The sequence below is a fragment of the Microchirus variegatus genome (assembly GCF_963457635.1).
Source record: "Microchirus variegatus genome assembly, chromosome: 8".
In the NCBI taxonomy this organism is placed as follows: Eukaryota; Metazoa; Chordata; class Actinopteri; order Pleuronectiformes; family Soleidae; genus Microchirus; species Microchirus variegatus.
In genome coordinates this window covers 2,886,669-2,900,852 of record NC_139809.1, presented here as the reverse complement: position 1 = coordinate 2,900,852, position 14,184 = coordinate 2,886,669, and the positions used below count along the sequence as shown (strand labels likewise).

Here is a 14,184-nt window from a genome sequence, read left to right as displayed (position 1 = left end):
CTGTTACTGCCAAAAATAATGATTATTGATCATTCACACACCTACTATACTAAAGGTATTTCTACTCTGTCACGAATATGAATACACTTGTAAAACTAAATGTGAGAATTGTTTGTTGCATGGAAGCAGACACCAGATTTGCAAACTTACAGAAAAATCTTTCAATTAATATTTGGCCAAATCAGCAACTCCCCCTAGTGGCGACACAGAGAATCAATACATAAACCAAACGGTTTATAAATAAAATATTAAGATATTAAGGTCTGAAAATCTAAAAATGTGCACAATCTTTGGGGGGGATTCAAAATAGACTCCTGTAATACAAAGATTTGACTTTTATATGTAAAAAACACAGCATTATATAAAATAAACAAATAAATATCAAACAAATACTTAAATAATAATGTAAATCAACAGAGGCACCCGGAACGATGTAATAAAAATGTTTATAATATATATATATATATATAAGATTAAATAATCACATCTGACAACTATGTAAAAACCGTGAAAAGGCTTTTGTAAAAATAGGGGGAATGGAGAAAAATTCTAAATAAACTACAGCAATCCAAACTTGGCCCTCCAGTGGTCACGGGGCCCTAAGCAGTGGCTTAGTTCACTTATGCCTTGGGCCGGCCCTGGGTTTTACAAAATATGAAACTCCATTAATCAAAAATATAGATTATAAATATCTATAAAAGCCTATGTCCACGTCTCGAGGTGTCCTGTGGACACGTTTACATGTGTCTCTTTTACTATTGTGGTCAATGGGAAAATTTGGCTTTTTTGGGCCCAATTAGTATTTTTTGTTGCAGTACCTAGAGTGACCACCAGAGAGAGCGGTGCTCTATCCAGTTCTTGTAATACATCCATGGAGAGATTGGGCTGATTGAGCAAGAGAGGCGTTGTTATTACACTGCAGGTTTGTACTGTGAATAACTTGTCAGGTGTTGAGGCAAACATGGGAGACCATTTCCGCCAAAAAAAGAGGGCAAACTTAGCCTTGATAATAAAAACATATCCTCAAAGTAAGTCGAAATTCTGAGATAAAAAGTGGAAATTATGAGGGGAAAAAAAAGTCATAATTATGAGATAAAAAAAAGGTCGAAATAATTAGATGAAAAGTCATAATTATGACAAATCTGGGCTTTGGGAAATGGGCTTCCACATTACACACTGATTAGTTCCTCAAACTTGATCATCAAACCATTTGATCTCTGAGAGGAAACAAGAAGATCTAGATTATTATGGTGTAAAAGAAATTGCAAAAAAAAAAGCCTATATAGTGACACTAAACCTCCTATGATGTTGACAAGGAGAAGCTAAAAGTATTGCACAAAATCTTCTGATACACAAAATGTGTTTATTTTCCCAACATATCTTATTATTTACTTCTTATTTTGAAAAAAAAGAAGCCTTTAAAAGTAATGAATATGTAAAGTCACAATTCTGTTTTGAAAACTTGAAGACAAGACACTTTTTTTTTTCTTTGCTTCATCTTAACGTATCACAAAGGAAAAAAAGGTTGCAGCAGTACAAGCAAAGTGACATCACGATCATATCTGAGCATTAATATATATATAAAAAACAGGATAATGATTAAATGGAACACTTTGTCACAATTAAGGGACTATTTCACAAGTTAATAAAGCACAAAACAACACGAGATGTTTGACTAGAAAGACAGAACCTTAGACCACAAAACCCTGCTGCTTTAAATTATACTGAACACTGTGACACACACACACACACACACACAATCAGGGGAGATATTGAACAGTACAAATGTAGTACATATTTATATATTTATACAATTTATACATCCAACAGCTTTAAGTTCAATGAGAGAAAACATACCACGCACACACTGTAAATATCAAAGATTCCTGAAGGTTTGTATGATAAATAAAGAGCCTCTGACAGACAGAGGCGACATTTCTGTGTAAGAAAACAGAGCGATGATAGATAGAAGGGATAGCAAAAGAAAACAACAACAATTTATTATTTCTAATCTAAAACAAAAAGGAGAGATATCTATCGAGACGTGTGTTATAATCAAAAGGAAAAAAGAGCTGGCACATGGTAAAGTAATTCCATTAGATTTTGGATGTGTACTGTTTGCTGCCTGTTGGCTGGACTCCTAGTACGCTCCAGGGCTGTTACGGATCCCACAGCAGAGCACCATGGTGAAGATCATCTCAAAGATCTAAATGGGAAACAGAAGAGTGTAATTCAATCTGCCTCGATTCCTGCGCTCGCATCAGTGTCACCGCTGATAAAAGCGATGGTTTTAAAAGCGGTTTTCATGGCTGTGTGAACAAAGTGTATATATGCGTCTGCATCCTGAGTCTGACGCTCACCATGATGACAGCAACCACTAAGGCGGCCAGACCGATCAGGTGCAGCTTCTCTGAAAACAGCTCGATCAGTTTATGGTGACAGCTCTGCGAGGAGACAGAAGCAAAATGAAGACACGGACACTTTACGGAGTAAAGAAGTAAGTCAGTAAATGTCATTTATATAGCACCTTTCATAGATATACAATCAAAGTACTAAACATAAACACAGACGATCCTTAAAAACCCTTGTTCAACTAAAAGCCTCTGTTCTGCTGACCTGAGATTACGTCTTGGGGAGTAAAAGTGCAGCAGATCAGCGATGTATGAAGGAGCCTGACCATTTAAATCTCTAAAAGTAGTCACAAGGACTTTAAAATGTATTCTAAAACGCTAAAATGCGGGAGATATGTGCTCTTTTGCCGGTGTGAGTTAAAGCGGAACTAGACCGGAAGTTCCTATTATCGCTGTTTTTTTGGTGTGTATCTGCGTCATTACCTTGTTTATGAAGCCCTGACGGTTCGAAACAAACAGTTCAGCCACTGCTGAGAACACTGTGTTTTATTGTAATCTCGGGGCTCAACGAGATCACTGAAAATCCCGTTATAGTTACGTAAGCAGCGGTTCTCCTGAACAACCGATCGTCCTGCTCCGGGCGGTAGTCCGGGCACATCCGGTTACGTACATTGAACCGCAGAAGAAGAATAACGTCCGTTGTGGAGGTGTTTCACGAGCAACAGTGTCTTCTGACTCTGGGTCTGACTCTGGTTTAAAGTCATCAAAGGGACTGTGGCGGGGAGTCGTGAAGAAGCTATTTTTAAACACTGTTAAAACAATGTTTTGATAATGAGGAGCAGTGCATCCGCCGTTCCAGAGGGGGGCGCTGCTCTTCTGAGAACGGATGTGCTGGATAGTACTGGCCAATCACAAGACTCTGTCTTCTGGGGGTGAAAGTTCACTCTGAAATCTCGCAGCAGAAAAACACCGTCAGAAAAGAGGATTTCTATCGGCTAGTTCACAGCAACTAGGAGGTTTTTGACCATAAAAACAAGTTAATATATGTAAGTAGACCTCCATAACTAACATATATGTGCAACAGGACCACTCTATGTGACCTTTAAAAGTCTAGCTCACAGGTGTCAAACTGGCGGCCCGCGGGCCATATGTGGCCCCCCCCAATCGATGACATGTGGCCCCCCATTTAATAAACATGGCCCATGATGTCACCGTCTTTTAAACACAGTGTTTAGCTGAGGCACAGCTGCCAGTGAGGTGACAGAGTATAACATAATATATGTTTGTTAGCAATGTTAGCAAAGTTGTCGACAGGTTTTTACGGATTCAAAACGGCGTGACCGCGGCAACCCTTGCCGTTTTGGCGAATTTCGACCATTCGCCACGATACAGGAAGTGCCCTATAACTTCGGCATAGATTGAGTTCCACCAAATTTCACAGAAACTTTCAGGAAGACCATGGCCTCAACTCAACAGGAAGTCGGCCCATTTTGCCGATTTTCACCCTGCGTGAATTAGTCTCTAGGCCGGCCCCCTATTGACCACACTAGATGCTCATTGGGCCCCAGGTCATTTGACTTTGTCACCCCTGGTATAGCTGCTGAATTGTAGGCAGTCTGCAGACGGTCAAACTCAGGGATCACCAACCTTTTTGAGACAGAGAGCTACCTTAAGGGTAAAAAATAATATGGAGGGCTACCATATAATATTTTTTTGTTTGTTTACCATTTAAATGATTAATATTATGCATTCAACTGCATACACATTCCTTCCAGTGCTTACTCCTAACGATTACCAGTTTTTATAAACAATATCAAAGATATTTTACTGACAGATCATACGGATACATGCAAGTGAGGTGAAGTGAAGTGAGCCCGCGGGCACCGTATTGGCTGCCCGCGGGCTACCAGGTGCCCGCGGGCACCACGTTGGTGACCCCTGGTCAAACTCCTTCTTATCAAAACAAGTAAAAAGTAGTGTTTTAAAGGCTGTTATTAAACAATCCAAACTAGGGGCTACGGTCAAGTCATAATTCTATAAAACACGTGGATTTTAATATTTTACATTTATATGTAATGTTGGATGATAGACAATGCGAATAAAACCCAATAAGGCATTTTTCTACACAAGGCGTGCCATTCTGAAAATGATAATGAATTTCCAAAAAAGAAAAAAAGAAATCAGGATAGGAGGATTCATGTTACCTGAGATTTCAGAAAATCTTCCGGAGACTTTCTTGGACACAACGTCGATGCCACTTGTTTGAAGAGTGCCGTGTCATCTCCTTTACCACAGCAGTCGAGCTGAAACAGAAACTCTCACCATCACTCCCTCACTCAGTCGTTCATAATCTAAGGGAGTTCATTTTATTTAACCATGCATGATGTGTATAAACCAACAAAAAATAATTTAAATCCGCTGTGACGTACCGTAGTATGGAAGACATCCAGGATCTTGACAGCGGCGTCTTTACTGGGAGACCCAGAGACGTCCACAGCCTTGATGTATGCAGAGTCATAGAAGTTGATCAGCTCTTTGGAGATCTGTGGACATTAGTCACACATTTTTGTTTTAGAGACACAAGAGCAAACACAGACCGGAAACAGGAGTGGGAAAAAAATCAATGCAATGATCAAACGTGCAGGACTGTGGCGAGCTGTGTGTTTGTATATGTTTGTGAGGACCAAAGAAAACAGGGAAACCACAGGAAGTGAGGATGTTTTGGTAAAAGCTTGTCTTTCTATGCTTGTGTGGACCACCCCCTGGCAAAACACCATTTTTGTGGGGACATTATGCCCAGTCCTGAACATGGTCCCCACAATGTGATAAAGACATGTAGATGTGTGTGTGTGCGCGTGCATGTCTGTGTGTTTGATCTTGTTTTTCTATGCTTGTGTGGACCACCGCCCTGGCAAAACACCGTTTTTGTGTGGACATTTTCCTTGTGGGGATATTATGCCCGGTCTCGAACATGGTCCCCACAATGTGGTTAAGACATGTAGATGTAGTGTCTGTGTGTGTGTGTGTGTGTATGATCTTGTCATTCTATACTTGTGTGGACCACCCCCTGGCAAAACACCGTTTTTGTAGGGACATTTCTCATTGTGAGGACATTATGCCCGGTCCCGAACATGGTCCCCACAATGTGGTAAAGGCATGTAGATGTGTGTGTGTGCGTGTGTGTGTGTGTATGATCTTGTCTTTCTATGCTTGTGTGGACCGACCCCTGGCAAAACACCGTTTTTGTGGGGACATTTTTCCTTGTGGGGACATTATGCCCAGTCCTGAACATGGTCCCCACAATGTGGTAAAGACATGTAGATGTGTGTGTGTGCGTGCATGTCTGTGTGTTTGATCTTGTCTTTCTATGCTTGTGTGGACCACCGCCTGGCAAAAAACACAGTTTTTGTGTGGACACTTTTCCTTGTGGGGATATTATGCCCGCTTCTGAACGTGGTCCCCACAATGTAGTTAAGACATGTAGATATAGTGTCTGTGTGTGTGTGTGTATGATCTTGTCTTTCTATGCTTGTGTGGACCACCCCCTGGCAAAACACAGTTTTTGTGTGGACACTTCTCCTTGTGGGGATATTATGTCCGGTTCTGAACGTGGTCCCCACAATGTGGGTAAAGACATGCAGATGTGTGCGTGTGTGTGTGCGCATCACTTACTGTGTCCCTGTTCATGAAACCCCAGATTGCTGCAGCCACTTCACAGGCAAAGAGGATCACCAAAAAGAAGAAGAACTTAAGAGAGAAAAACAGTGTCAAACAGTGTAAGTGTTTTCAAAAAAGAAAAAGTAAATAAAATAAATATATATAAAGTCCTTAAGTAGTTAACTCCCTCCCTGTTCCGCCCACCCAGTGCTACTCAGGTTACACGACTTTTAATTGAAATGTATAAAAATAGTTCCTGCCGAGCAAACAGGTGAATAAAAATGTAAATACAAATATAAAAAACAAAAAACTCACTGTCCCCAGCAGACACTGAGACTCCTGAATGGCGCCGTAACATCCCAGGAAGCCAACGAGCATCATCACAGCTCCTACAGCGATCAGTATGTACACACCTGTAAACAAAACACAGGGGACAACATGAACGCACGGTCACTTCCTCATAAACACCACTAGAGAGCAGCAGTGTCGGGGGGGGGGGGGGGGGGGGCAGTGTGCGGCCTGCTGGCCATTCATTGATCCACAGGCATTGTTTTAAAATGGACTGGATGTTCCTCCACCTCCCTGAAGGATGACATGACATTATTGACATCCGAAACTGCTCCCAGATCGTGAGAGAGAGACAGTGAGAGAGAAGTGGAGCTGACTCTGTGCCACTGCCAGGCCAGGAAATGCCTTCCAGACACTCCCAACCCCCCCCCACAAACCCACGCCCTCTGCAATAACCTTAGACCCCAAGCATTATCCTTCCCCAGGAAACAGGGGGAACTATGTGGATACACAGACTCTCACCCACTTATACACACACACACACACACATACACATCTTTGTGTGATCATACTGATAAACAGAAGACTATAATTACCTAAGCTCTAAAAATATATTTCTACTCGGAAACATCGATGTTTGGCTATTATTAACCACGAAAAAGCTCCAGACATGGAAGAAACCCGGATTGTGTTTAATGCATATGAAAAAGAAGAAGCTCAGTAAAAATTGTGATGCATTAGTTGAAGAAAAGAAAAAAAGAACGCCGGTGTCATTAAGACATTTGCTGATAGATTATAAAACTATATTGGAACACGACACCAAACTGCTGTAAGCTCTTCTATGAGCGTAATGTATCGTGTTAACGATCTGTAATGTAACGGTCAACAGGGCAGCACTATTATTACATCAATCAGCAGGGAATCGACAACAAGGCAGAGTAAGGAAATGCAGCAGCATATAACAGGAAAAAGCTGGATACTATATATATATATGTATGTATATATACATGTGTATGTGTGTGTACAGGGCTTAACAAATTCATTAGACTACCACCCAAAGCCAAAGCTGTTTAACCGAAATTGTATTTTTAATGCTAAAATGTAATAATTATTATTGTTATCCAGGAATTTTCATATTTACTGTTTTACAAAAAAAAGATACAGAAAAAATAGTCAAGCACATTATTATTATTATTTCTTCATTAAGAAGAATTATTCTAGACTTCTCAGAGAAGAAGCCCAGTGAGCCTGGCTCACATTTGGGTATAAAAAGGTGAATTCAGTTTGTTATTTGCCAAAAAAAAACTAACAATAAGGCTTATATTATATTTTTCAGTTTTTTATGACGTGGTCTAATGTGTTAAGCACTGAATGGGTAAATGAGAGACAGCAAACTACATTAAGCAACTGACAAAACAGGAGCTCTCACTGATATTGAGAGGTTGGAGGCTCAGCTCCAACATACATTCATTCACCTAAAACCTCCATAAACTAATAAATACAGTTTAATTTCCCAGCTGTTTTGTAATGTTACCAAATACTCTTTAAACATCTACGGTAAAAATAAACTTTTAAAAGCCTCAAGAGGTAAAATGGTCTGTTTTTCCACACTAAAAGTAATAATTACCTGAAGAACATCACAGGATATCACCCTCTGAATCGAAGGGGCCTAAAACTACATCATACCCAGCAGTTTGGTGGCACTCTTACATAAATAAAGGATGTGAGCATGCACTTTTAGCGAGATGTTTCTGGGAGCAGTCTGTTTCAGGGCTTTTCTATTCTTACACAAAATGTGAACCAAACACACACGGCCTGTAATATGGGCCGACACGGCGGTCGGAAACGAACAGACAGTGAGAGACTCTGACGCTGCTGCGTCTGCGAGCTTTCGACGCCTCAAACGCGGTATCGAGCAACAGCCCTTCTTTCATTGACATCACACGCTTTCTTCTCTTTTCTCTGTTTCAACTAGGCCTCCTCCTTCCCTCCCTCCCTCCATCTCGCCTTCTCTTAAAAGACTCGATTTCTTTGTTGTAGTGAGAAATGGCTACCAGTGCCGGTAACCTGGCAATGCAGCAAAGGAGACGTTATTTCCACTGCTTTCCATTACTATGACAACACCCTTTAAGTGTTGAAGGCTATTGAGACTGTAGGGAGCGACAGGCAATTTTACCACAGGGGAAGTTCATTTATTCCTTGTCTGTGTGTGTGTGTGTGTAATCTCATGAGGGAGAAAAGAAAGGTGATGAGCAGCTAAAAGCCTCACTTGGACGTTTCCCTGTTCCAAAAAAACAAAACAGCTACAAAATATTTCCTTGCTGCCAGAAATTGACACCAATAAATTTAGATAATCAGTGGATGAATGATTGGTGATATCATATGATAGACTAACATAAAATTCAGACTTACACTACCGAAACATCCTTCTTTTTGAAGGAAAAGCACTTTTTTGAACATGAATATAACATCAAATAAATCAGAAATACACTTTGTTTGTTTACCACATTGTTAATGTGGTAAACGGCTATTCTAGCTGCTATTCTGGTTTTTAAGAGGTGTATAGAGGCCCATTTCCAGTGTTCTAATGGTACATTGTGTTTGATAATAGCGTTAGAAGGCTATTGGATGATTAGAAAACCCTTGAAAACCCTTGTGCAGTGATGTTAGCACAGCTGAAAACAGTTTTACCGGTTCTTTGACGAAAGGGCAAAATTATGTTTTATAATAAAAATCATTATTTCTAATCATGTCAATGTCTTGACTATATTTTCTATTCATTTTGCAACTCTTTTGATGAATAAAAGTGTTTTTTCAAAATTTTTTGAACAGTAGTGTAAAATTGCGAGAAAAACAAAGCTAACATCATACCTACTGTGAAACACGGAGAGGGCTTGGATATGTTTGGTGCATGCTTTACTATCTGGCATGGGGGGGTGCCTTGTGTAATATGTGCAGAGTACATGAAAATCTCAAGATTATCTGGGCATCCTGGAGCAAAAAAAACACTGTCCAGTGTCGGAAAGGTCAGTCGCAGTTCATCCAACAGGACAATGACCCAAAACACACACACACACACACACACACACATGCTAGAACTACCCGCAAAAAAATGGCTAATTAAAACATTGGACTATTCTGAAATGATCCTCTATGATTCCCGGTCTTAATCATAATGAACATCTAATGAAATATCTGAAAACACAATGTGAGGAAGGAACCATACGTGCAGGCTGACACAGGAGTTTCATTGGGAGTTACTTGTTGTCATTGGTTTGCAGTGATTCCTGTTAATGGTTGTGTAATAAAATCTGAAGTTATTTTTGTCCATGAAATTTCCATTTGTATTATTATTTAAAATAATTAGTTTAAAAATGAAAAACAAAGCATGATTTGTGTTAAACTCGCCGGCTCTGTGATTATGGGAAAAGAATATTATACATGTTCTCTCTGTTGCTGAATGTTTAATGAAATGGTTGATACCATTGTTATATCGGTACACAAATATAATGCTAAACTATAGGATGAGTTAAATTAGCATAGATATTAGAAACAGGTAAACAATTAGGGTCTGGAACACAACCTAACAGAAGAATAATTACCACCTTTAATTACAATAATTACATAATAATTTACCTGGAACCTGCTTAGTTTAGCATAAGGACAGGAAATAAAGAAGGAAAGGAAGAATAAAAGGTACGAATGCAATACAATAATCTTACCAGCCCCCCATTTTCAATTAAAAATGTTAAATAGATTATAATGTTTTCATTATTAAGATTTAGACCAGTTAAAGCTAAACCTATTCTGTAAGAGCTGCTGGATGCTTAATGTAAATATTTAATTAGAATTGTATTTTAATAAACAGGGTTATTATTGACTAATACACCAAACTTTTCAAAGTTGTCAAAAACAAATTTTCTGTTTGGGTAAAAAAAAAATGGGTAAATTATCACCAGCACACAGATATCCAATAACAGTGATGCATACATGCACTTTCACATTATTTTCGCCTGTGTCCTGTGCAGCTACAGTATTCGGGCTATATTAAACTTGTGTAACGAAAACTGTCGCACCAGACTACAGCCACCAATAACGACTCGAGGCGCTGGTTAAGAGGGACGAGACTGTGTATTTCCAGCCCGAGATAAAGACCACTTTGGTGCGCCAACATGCTAAAAACATCCACTCCGAACTCTAATTTGAGTGGTGAAGTGCAGATGTACAAGGTTATTTGAATTATGCAAGGGCGTATGTTCATGGGAGGAAGGAGGAACAAAAAAAAAAAAGAAACATTCCCTTGATCTTGCCTGGGTGGGCCTCTTTGCACCGCCTTTAAAATCACAAGTGGGCCTCTCCTCTATAAAAAGCATGAGCTCTCCATCACTCTGTATACTTACTGAGGGGTAAGTATGGGAGAGAACCGGGAGCCCAGATCTAAATTAATGGGTCTCACTGGAGTTCACGACCACAACAAACTGAGAGGATTGGACCTTTGAAAAGTTTAAAACATATCATGTTTTGTATTGTAGGGTTTTTGGTGCCAATCCCTGGACTAGTGAGGGCAAGTGACGGAGACATGATAAAGATTTATGACTCTAGTTCTTACACTGAGCACAACCTGAGGGATACTCTTCTAATTCTGGGAGGATGATTCTGTTCCCTAGAAAACACACTCTCTCTCTTTAAATAAACTCAAGGCTGGATCTTTCAATAAACATGGAACATTTATCCGATCCAGAAATCAGCACCTGTATGTTTCGGAATGACAGCCGAGCAAAAAACACTGAACACCGACTGTGCCACTCTTAAGTCATGCTGCGGATTTACGTGTTTCCCGTTTCCTGATCTTTTCTTAGAGGTCGTGTTCTGCTCCTACTATTTTAGGACGTTACTCACGGGTCCCCGGCTGAGTTTGAAAGACAGGTATTCCACTGGACGAGTTAGCGTCCAGCACAGTGTTAACTGTGAGCTTCCTGTCAATGACACCAGGGCGATAACAATAGAAAAAAACAAGTGTTGTGGGGGCAAATGAACAGAAACTTTTATACAATATCACATAGTTACTTGTAATGGCACGACATCAGCATTTCATCCTGTGGGATTGTTGTATTGTTGTTATATTTAAAATGTGCCTCTTAGTTTGCCACCACGGTCAATTAATAGCTCCCAAATGTAAAAAACAACCCAACAGCCCAAAGAGGAAGATTTGCATGAGGAAACAATCATTTTTTTGTTTTATTAAATAATACTGGTGTAATTGGGGGAGCTCTCACATTAAGGCTGGTGTATACTCACTGATATAGAAAGTGCCTGGTGCCTGCTGGCCTTCAAACTGCAGTATGAGGAGGTTGGCAGTTTGACTGTCATGGCGGAGGTACAGGGCCACTCCCAGGATCACTCCTCCGGCCAGCTGTGCCCAAAGAGAAAAAGCTTTTAATTATTCTCTTTTCATGTTCCTATGTACTTTGGTTCAACCTTGTGAAGGCTCAGCGCCAATTTAAACATTCGATAACAGCATATATGCTGCCATGAGCATTAAACCAAACCTAGCTTTTATACGTTTTTAGGAGATTTTTAAAGACGTGCCGAAGATCCGCTCTAATCGGCGTCCAAACGTTTCTTCTGTAACGTTTCTTCACCTTCAGCTTTTTCTGTGACGCAGTGAACTGTCCGCTGACCTTTAGAGGAGCGATGAGAGGATATCCTGACACCTCAGTGACCTCTGCTACACTCCATGCCTCTACATCATTGTTTAAAGCACAACACAACAACTTCGTTCCGCAACTCGACCGCTCCTCTACTTTTTATTCCTTGATGCACAAATGAGGGAGAATAACTACTGAAGGATCTACATCCAGCGATATAAGTCCTTCGCTTGCGAAAATCACTTCGCTTGTGCCAGTATTTATATATCGGGATATCTGCACGACACTTAGTGCAACGACTGAACTCCATTGTTCCCCGAGAAACAGGAAACCCAATCCTTGACGTGAAAAATAGCGAAAATGAGGAAGAGAGGGCTCAGAGTTGTCTCCACAATAGGGACGGCGGCAAAAAAACTGACAGAGGAAGCACTCAATCAAGTGCAAAGGGTTCAGGATATGGTGACAAAAAAAAAAGATTACTGTTCACGACACGACTGAGCCACAAAGCAAAAGTGAATGGATGTAATGAAGCTTAAAAGGCAGACGGATGCATTAGCCAAGTGGGCTAATACTGTGGCGAGTGCCTTCTTACTGAAACACCACGATGGACATGAGAACGGCTCAGTTTTCAGGGGGGGGGAATCTAAGGGACAGATAGTAATTGAATAAAAACGGCACCGTCACGTGAGGTGTTTCCGGATTTCTTTGAACAATCTGGTAACTATAAGTTGGAAGAAAAAAAAATGTCAGAGGGAAAACCTCTTTCCTCTCCTCCTGAAAGTCATTAGCTCTGTTTATTCTCTTCTCTGGAGGTTTTAAATGAGAGCGAGTCAACTTCTAAACCGCAGTGAGTCCTCCACACTGCTGTTTAGTCGGCCTACACAATTAATCAGAAAACATTTGAAATTGCTATATGACCAAGTGCAACATCCAGTATCCTGTACAATTCAAATTATTTGATAAAAAATAAAATGTAATGTTAAAGCAGAAATATGGGTAACACTTTAGATGAGGGAACACATATTTACCATTAACCAGGCGCTTACTAACATGTAGCATGCTAGCCCTTTATTAGTAAGCACGTATTAACAACGTATGTAGTATGTAATTCATGTTGCAATAGAGGTTATGTAGAATAAGGTGTTAATACGTGCATGATGACTGATAAAGGCCTCGTATGCTACTTATATATGTTAGTAAGCACCTAGTTAATAGTGAATATGTGTGTTCCCTAATCTAAAGTGTTACCGAATTATGATTAAAATGTCAATGGCAAAAATATTCTGTACTTTAGATGTTGTCAAATCTTTATGATTTTGATCTTTGTACATTTTGTCATGAAAATGACAAGATGTACAATGTACCAGTCATGAATCACATCACGATCACAATATCGGTGACAAATAATCACAATATAATCATTTTTACGATATTACTGTCTGATGTTTGAAGCCAACTTCAAGATTGACAAAGCTGTTCTATGAAGGCGAGATGACTAACCAGCCTGTCCATTGTGGCTGCTCCTCTCTCTAACTAAACTAAACAGCCTCACACAGAGCCGCGTGGGAAACTCTGTGAATGTCCTTCAGCACAGATCCACACAGATGTTTACATTCACAACTGTTAGGTAACGCTAGAAAAAAGAGGGGAGAGTGACTTAGGAAGCAAACGTGGTCTATCCTACATCACGCAAAAGTTAAACGTAAGAAAAAAATATATTCAACTCACCCAGAAAATGAAATTAAAGAAGAATAACATATATTTTATGCATTTCGTGCAGCCAGCCACAGCCATGTTTGCCTGTGTTTTTTTTCGTTTTTTTTTTTTTTTAAATCAGCTCGTCCTTTTGCCCAAATCACACAACTCTGTGAGGCCAGTCCAGGATCACGCCGTCTCTGCCAGAATAGACTATATTCAGGCCAGTTTGGGTATATGTGTGTTCAATCCTGGGAAACTCCTCCTTTATAATCATGAGTGAAAACCGAGACGAGGACCAGCCCACTGAGAGGAGTGAACGGGAGGAGAGAGGGAGGCTGAGGGAACAAGTGTGGTTCAAAGAAAGAAAGATTTCTCTAAAACACAACTGTGATTAAAACAGAGTAGTTTAGGAATGTTTATCATGCAGGTTTCAGTTTCAGTTTTCTGTCCTAATAGATTTGCTTTATATATGAATGGTTTTAAATCCTTTACATTTTGTGTCAATACAATAACTACCAACAAAATAAGCCATACAGCTGATG

The 14,184-nt window shown here is 40.0% G+C and overlaps 1 protein-coding gene across 1 annotated transcript; it reads right to left on the bottom strand.

Annotated features, from left to right (window-relative positions):
• Positions 1–1,550: 1,550 nt before the first annotated feature.
• On the bottom strand, positions 1,551–13,816 carry LOC310930789 (CD81 antigen-like). The gene is made up of 8 exons (XM_083893833.1): positions 13,673–13,816; positions 11,595–11,709; positions 6,324–6,421; positions 6,024–6,098; positions 4,781–4,894; positions 4,556–4,654; positions 2,361–2,444; positions 1,551–2,206 (listed from the first exon to the last, which is right to left on the bottom strand). The coding sequence occupies exons 1-8, from the start codon at positions 13,736–13,738 to the stop codon at positions 2,141–2,143; spliced, it is 717 nt and encodes a 238-aa protein (XP_083749959.1). The 5' UTR covers positions 13,739–13,816; the 3' UTR covers positions 1,551–2,140.
• Positions 13,817–14,184: the final 368 nt, after the last annotated feature.

Bases quoted from the DNA above. Each gene is read 5' to 3' on its own strand.
- LOC310930789 (XM_083893833.1), bottom strand. From the start codon at position 13,738: ATGGCTGTGGCTGGCTGCACGAAATGCATAAAATATATGTTATTCTTC. The intron at 6,099-6,323 runs GTGAGTTTTTTG...TTCTCTCTTAAG, and splicing joins CTCAGTGTCTGCTGGGGACA to TTCTTCTTCTTTTTGGTGAT. The intron at 4,655-4,780 runs GTACGTCACAGC...TTTCTGTTTCAG, and splicing joins TGGATGTCTTCCATACTACG to CTCGACTGCTGTGGTAAAGG.